This window comes from Cygnus olor, chromosome 16 (genome assembly GCF_009769625.2).
Source record: "Cygnus olor isolate bCygOlo1 chromosome 16, bCygOlo1.pri.v2, whole genome shotgun sequence".
In the NCBI taxonomy this organism is placed as follows: domain Eukaryota; kingdom Metazoa; phylum Chordata; class Aves; order Anseriformes; family Anatidae; genus Cygnus; species Cygnus olor.
Window position 1 is genome coordinate 805,665 of NC_049184.1, and position 7,186 is coordinate 812,850.

The window sequence follows — 7,186 nt, forward strand, 5'->3', positions numbered from 1 at the left end:
CATTCCTTTCTCTCAGTAAAATGTTCAGCTTTTCAGCTGAAATTCAGCTTTTCAAAGTCATCTCAGGGATTCAGATTGTATACAATGATGAAAAAACTCGACAGGAGTACTCCAACTGAAAATGACAAGTTAGATGAATCACCTTTTCAAAATGCTGCTGAAGATGACACTCCACATGAGCTCTTGCTGCTGTTTTCCCTACAGGCATGTCTGCAGGAAACTTCCGAGGAGTGCCTATTTCTTCTTCAGCATCTGCTCCTAGGAAAACTCTCTCATCAAAGTCACCCACTGTTAGAACATACTCTTCATATTCCTTATTCAGCGCTTTGCTGGAAGAGAGGCCAAAGCATTACATCAAAAGTTAAACTGCTGAAGAAACAAAAAATATGCCAGCGGGGCTAAAATTCAAAACTGAAACCACACAAGCTCAAAGCATTTAACACTTTCACACACAGTAATGCTTGTACAGGAAGCTTCACTCCCACCAGTAATCTGCTCGTGGACATCCTCGCCTGCCTCATCACCCACCACAAACCTCCCCGATCCCTGCAGGGCCTGCTCTGCTTCCACCAACATTTAGCTCTCACTAAGTAGAGGAGAAACAACTTGGCTTCCATCCCAGTTGCAAATAAAGCGGTTTTGAAGTATTCAACGGATCAAAAGTTAAATCTTTGCATATGAAGAGCACACAAACAGTGGTTGCATTAAACTAGCTGAGTTTGAGTTCTGCTTCTGCCACTTGGTATTCAGCTATTTTCATAATGGCATATAGAAAGGGAAATTCCTACAATCACCGCTGACATATGATACTGAACTTGGTTTTCTTTTTTCCAGCTAACCCATCTGCAAAATAGTTTAGACAAAGAAACAGGCTTCCATGTTTCCTTAGATGTTGTTTACAAAAGAACGGGGAATACTGTACTATTCTACACGACAGAAATTATTAAATTAATACTATTCCTTCTCAAGTAGAAATGCTAAGAGAAGTTCATATGGACCATAAAAACACTGTTTTCTATCTGAAATTGAGAGTGTCATCCACACTGTTAAAACAACTGAGTCATTGCTCGCAATTCTTAGAAAGCAAATCGAAGAGTTAAAACCTCACTTTGCAAAAACAAATGATTAGGTATTTTTGGAAAAGGCAAAAAACTCTTTACAGGATCCAGAACAAAGCAGCTGCTGTTCATCTTTTTAGTAAGATTAGCTTTGAGGAGTGAATTTAATGAGTTTCTGAAACAACTGTATTTGCCTCCCACAGAAATTTATTTTGTGGTTTGGAAGAAAAAATTTTATTTTGAAAAGAAAATTGCCTTCACAGATTTATACACTCAACTGGAGACTGATAAACAAGTCTAAATACTTCCCTACTCAGGTATAATACTTGATGGTATATACAGAGTATGTATAGAAATACATCCATGAACTTCAGACTCAAGGCTTTGACTTGCATTAGACTACTCAAAGGTAACAGCTGACAGAAAATCAGAATCCTAGAAGGTTGGAAAAGACCCTAAAGATCAAGTCCAACCATCAACCTAACACTACCAAGTTCACCACTAAACTATGTTCCTTAATGCCACATTCACGTGTTTCTTAAATACCTCCAGGGATGGCAATTCTTCCACTTCCCTGGGCAGCCTCTCCCAGAGCCTAACCACCCTTGCTGTGACCTGACATTAAGGAAGAAACCCACAGTCGACCCTCTGATATTTGACGTATCTCAGATCCAGAATGCCTTCTAGGCAAGTAACAGCAATGGCTGTCAAGTCTTTAAAAGCAGCTAGTTATGATAAAATAAGGCCACAGGAAAAACTGAGATTTAGTGTTCAAAGACACTTACTTCAAAAATAAAACCAAAGCCCACAGTTAAGAATGTAAGCTATAACTTACTTATTTTCTGTAAAATTGCAAAGATCCAATAGACATTCTCCTTTTAAGATCTAAGAAGGAAAACAAAAGAAAAAAAAACACAAATATCTTACATAATAAAATCAAAACCATTCCGTCTCTAGCAATGTGACAGCATGATGGCTTCCGCCTAAAGGGAAATGAGACTTAGGAGCATAATTGGACTCTTTTGCATATACCAAGGCACTACAATGCAATCAGCAAGACAATCAGAAGGACAAAGCTAAGTTCTACCCAAGCTCTAGAAAAACTCATTCCTCAGAAACAGCACTGCTATGGAAAATCTGTTCCATCGTCAGGTTAGGGACCTGATGAGTGACTACATAGACATTTCCACAGAACTCGGAAACGTTTTCCAGGATCAAAACCAAACAGAACAGTTTGTCCATCTGCAACCTCAACCTCTTAATTCCAAAACATCTTGCTTAATTCCAAGACAAGCCTAGGACCCAGACTATCGTTACAGTTACTCCACAAAATTGTTTCACAAGGTAACATTTTCTTCAGAAAAAAAAAGGCTATCATCCCTGACTCAGTTTTCACACTGCCAAGAAAGTGAAGATTCTTCACTGCTGTAAAAAGCCAAAACAGAGGGGACCGTACAGAACATGTCATTCAAAATGAAAGTAAATTCTGCTCCTGCTAACATGCATACAAAGGAAAGCTGAACCAGACCGAGTTCATTTGCCTGTTAGTGCACTCTTCATCAGTACCTGCAGGTTTTAAACGGTTTCAAGACAGGACCGTTCATAAGAGCACTATCACACATTCTTAACAGTAGTAAGATGTACCTTCCTATCAAATAGTTTTGAGATGTATGGTTTGAAGTAGTGTTCCTTTATTCCTTTTGCTTCTACTAAAAGCCCGTCATGCAGCTCACACAGCGTGGCAATAATGCAAGGAGGATCTTCAGAGACTTTGATCTCTGTTGCATGGAAGTCCCCTGGTAAGCCTGAGAAGGAAGGGGAGGGAGGAGAAAAAAAAAAAAAAAAAAGACAACCAACCTTCAACTTCACTTAAAAGAAATTAAAAACCAAGCATATTTGATTTTAAATAACCTGTCCTCACCATACCTTTAAACGATGGATTTAGCAAATCTCTTCTATTTGTACACAAAAGGGCATTTGCGAAGACCAGGTCCAAGCAGCAGAGAAGCAAATGATAGGAATTTACTAAATCATCCCCAATCATACGGAAATTACCTTTAAGAGACAGCATATCACATCAAGCAACATAACAGAAGTTCATAACTCCAAACGCACACAAAACATGCAGCTAAAAAAGCCAGCCTACCCTTAGTGTACACAAAGAGAGTCCAGCAGAAGTTGAAGAGATCTTTAACACTGCACGGCACCCGCCTGTCAATGAGGAGGACAAGAAGTCAGTCTCCAGCTTCAGGAAGCTGAAGCTTGTTACAAGGTAAGAATTTCCTTCCATTTCCTTGCTCAAAGCAAGCTGGAGCAACCAGCTAACAATTTCACACTCAGGCACACCGTAAGCTACATGTGCATATTTCAGCTTTCATTGCAGTCTCCTGTATAGCTCTACAGGGCTTTCTGCACAGCATCATTAACCTTCCAGCCCCTTTTTGAGCTAACGGTTGCTCTTGGTCCGTGACCCTGGACATACCATTTTGATGGTGTCAGGACTGTAACAGAATTCTCCTGGAGCTGCAGGCAGTGAGATGCCCAGGACAATATAAATTACGGTAACCACTTTCCTAAATATTTTACTATAGCATCAATCATCCCTCCAAAATACGCAGCTACAGCTTGTCTTACAGCTCTTACAGTGCAAAATGTTTGGAGTAGAGACTATCCAGAGCCACGGAGCTTGAAGACCAGGGAAGAGATTAAGACACCCAATGGGGAAGCTAATGGAAAGCTAAAGTTACAGTAACAAACACTGTTCTGATGAAGGCGCATTAACAGGGCATACAGATGAAATTTCCCCTGATACGGATGCAGCAATGCCCACAGAAGCATCCTTTCTGTTTGTAAGTAAGGAGCTGTACTAGAGCATTTTACCACAAGTTATCCCCCCTCACACCCCTGGCAAAAACATTCTGGCAAAAATCGCCGTCACAGGCCCAGCTCAGCTCCCTCATTATCAGGGTTACATCCTCACTGTAAAGCTGCCGGAGACAGCCACACAGTCAGCAGAGAACATGGACAAGTCCCTTTAATTAAAGCATTAAAGTACCCTGCATCCGCATCTGTAAGACGACACCACCAGTTACTACATTTGTCATAGAAATGACATAAGAACAAGCACATCGGCTGTAATTTTCTCCCATTTACGTGTTAACGCTCATCCGCGTTTCTGTGCTCATCTGACTGAGCGTGTCAACGCTCAGTCATGCTAAAATCACAGTGATGTGGAAGGCCTGCTGATGCTTTCCCATTTGGTACAGCTACATTTGTATGGGGGGATTACGTCACAGTATCAACTGCAAGTCTCTTGCCACAAAAGAATATCCCCATACTAAACGCTGTGACGGTCTCACTGTATCTGAAGTTAATGCATCACTCTGCCTCTTCCACCATGCAGAGCCGTGCTCACTAAGGGCCAGGTCCTGAATTCACAGAGAACCGCGTAAACAAGCGCCGGACGCAAAGCTCTGCTGATACGAGCCGCGCTCCACCACGACTAGGGATCTTCCTGTATGCACCACATTTCAGAATCAAGGCCACAACACGAAGCAGCCCTATCACTTTAGTACTTTACCTTATTCTTTAAAAGCATAAATAGTGGTCTTAACATTTGTAAGCCCGTTGAAAAGTCACATGAAACCTCAGAAATACCTCTGCTTCCTGCTTCGTTGTGGCTTAGAAGTTTCTTCATAAGGGTTTTGAAATACATCCAAAAATATCGGTTCAAACTTCTTGAAGATCACAGTTGACACTTCAAAGTTTCTCTCCAGCCTCTCTACTCGCTCACGGAATTCCTGTGGTAGATTTGACATGTCCATCCACTTCTTCATTTTGCTGAAAAACTGAATTAAACTTAAAAGAAACAAGAAAAGACATTTATTTGCAGCTTCACCTAGCTTTCTTTACTCTGAATTTTGATAAAGTCAAGAACGCATCATGTTTACTCCTTACCGACTACTTGGTTTAATACGTAGGTTTAACACTTATTTTGACAGACTCCCAAATATTGTCTATACTGCAAGCTTTTTCGCCTCTTTATCACTCAGGTTCCTCTCCTTGGCTCCCTAAGGCACAGGCGTGGGAACGCTGGTTTGCGTTTAAGGGCCGCTGGGAAGGGTGGAGAGGAAAGAGCACGCACTGCTTTGGGTGCCAAGGGAAGGGAGGAGAGACAGCGAACACACAGACACGAGTCTACGCCTATCGGAACCACCTACACAAACCTGTAATTGCAGGTGTAATTAAGCTGGTTTCCCCCCTGGCAGTTTAGGTGAAAGCAGCTCTTTACGTGGGGCAACAACTTGGAGCCCCAGCACCCTTGGTCAGACTGCGGAGGCAAGCAGGGCTGGGAAGCCCCTGCAGCACCCCAAACTCCACCGAAACGCATCGCTCCGTGCTCCCAAAGCGCACGCGGCGCAGCCGCCAACGCCAAATCCAGCGGCTCGGCCGAAATCCCGAGTCAAACGCGACTCTCATCGGGACTGGCGAGACGGCGCCGGGATGTCTCGTTCGGCGGACGTCTCGTCCGTGCTTCAGTTAACCACGAAAAGAAAACGGCCGCCGCGGGCGGAGCAGCCGCTGCCCTCAGGCGGGTGCTGCTCCACGGGCCTGCGGCTGGAAGCGGGCCGCAACCGGCAGCGCCCCGCGAGGGGCCGGACGGGGCGGGGAGGTCAACCTGAGCTTGGCGGAGCGCAGGATCCTGGTCAGCGACACGCAGTTGCCCTCCATCAGGCCGCTCCCCACGGTGGGCAGGACGCTCTTGCGGCAGGCCACGTAGAGCGCGCAGGCCAGCCAGTGCAGCGCTTCCCCCTGCCAAGGCAAGCGCCGCCGCTCAGCGGGGAGGACGCGGCCGCGGCCCCGGCCCCCGTCGCCCCCGGCCGCTGACAGGCGGCCCCGGCCCGCCCCGGCCGCCCACCTCCAGGCTGTAGGTGCCGCGCAGCGCCGTGAAGTCGCGCAGCGCCTCGGCGGCGCTGGCCGCGTCCAGGTTCAGCTCCTGGCAGAGCCGCTCGATGGCGGCGCCCGGCTCGGCGGCGCCCGGCGGCGGCGGCTCCGTGCGGGACATGGCGGGCCCGGCCCGGCGCTGCGCTGCGCCCCGCGCGCCAAAACGGCCCCGCCGGAAGGGACCGGCCCCTTCCGCCGCCGCCGCCGCCGCCGGAGGGGGGCCCCCGCCGCTGGAGCGGTGCCCTCGGCGCCTCGGGTCGCGCTGGCCGCGTGCCCGGAGCCCGCCCGCTGCTCCCCGCGTACCCCCCGGCCGGGCGCAGGCTGCGCGCTCCGGAGAGAGCCCGGGCTCTGCCCCTGCCCCTGCCCCTGCCCCGACAGGAGCCGGGGGCCGCTGCCCGCCGGGGCGGGGGGCGCGGGGGCGCCGTTACCTGCGCGAGCGGCGGCTCGGATCCAAGCTCGAGCCGCGCTCGGTCAGGGAGCAAAGCGCGGAAAGGCGGGGTGCGGCCAGGTCGCCCGTTGAATTTAATCAGCTGCCACCGCCAAACGCCAGGGGCTGGGGGCTCGTCGCCCTGCAGCGGGCGGTGGGTGCTGGGGGGCCCCGCTGGAAGGGGCTCGCGCTCGTAACCCGGCCCTGAGCCTGCAGTGCCCGCAGGCAGGACCCCGGCCTCGCCGCTTCAGAGCCGCGTGGGCCTGGGGAGCGCTTTTAGCACCATCTGAGGGCTCGTCTGCGGTCAGCTTCTGCTGCTGCGGGTGCTCTGCCTTGTCCGAGCTGTGTGCTGGACGGAGGAACACGCAGCAAGCATAGGCAAGCAGGGTGGCAGAGCTGGGGGATAAAATGCACTGGGGACGCAGGGAGGAGCCTCAGGGCCCTGACACGGTCCAGGCCTTGCCAGGCCTGGCAGAATGGCCCCAACCCGATGCCGGAGGCCTCCCCTCGTGGGTGGCTCAAACTACTTGATGCTTAGGGGTGAGCTCGTGAGCAGCCCCAGCGATGCTGGCCTCGGTGTGGGACTCACGAGCAGCTTCTGACCTGCCCCAAGCTATGGTCCTACTGTGCAAACGCAGGCTGGCTTTGCTTGTTGTTAAAATGCTCACTTGCAAAGCCCAGCGGCCTTGGGTCAGGACCGTCAGGCAGCAGTCCATCCCTCTCAGCGGCAGAAGCTGCAGGTGATGCAGGCACTTCG

At 49.4% G+C, this 7,186-nt stretch overlaps 1 protein-coding gene across 3 annotated transcripts in view; it reads right to left on the bottom strand.

The window, feature by feature from the left end:
• Positions 1 to 6,665, bottom strand: part of RBL1 (RB transcriptional corepressor like 1) — a 24,917-nt gene extending 18,252 nt beyond the window's left edge. The window contains exons 1-8 of one of the 3 annotated variants that reach the window (XM_040575579.1): positions 6,431 to 6,665; positions 5,737 to 5,870; positions 4,716 to 4,916; positions 3,205 to 3,269; positions 2,985 to 3,113; positions 2,703 to 2,863; positions 1,894 to 1,943; positions 143 to 329 (exon numbers count right to left, since the gene is read on the bottom strand). In XM_040575579.1, the coding sequence (XP_040431513.1) occupies positions 143 to 329; positions 1,894 to 1,943; positions 2,703 to 2,863; positions 2,985 to 3,113; positions 3,205 to 3,269; positions 4,716 to 4,916; positions 5,737 to 5,789 (846 nt within the window). In that variant the 5' untranslated portion in view covers positions 5,790 to 5,870; positions 6,431 to 6,665. The other 2 variants (XM_040575577.1, XM_040575578.1) reach the window with 2 other exon arrangements.
• Between the last annotated feature and the right edge of the window lie 521 nt (positions 6,666 to 7,186).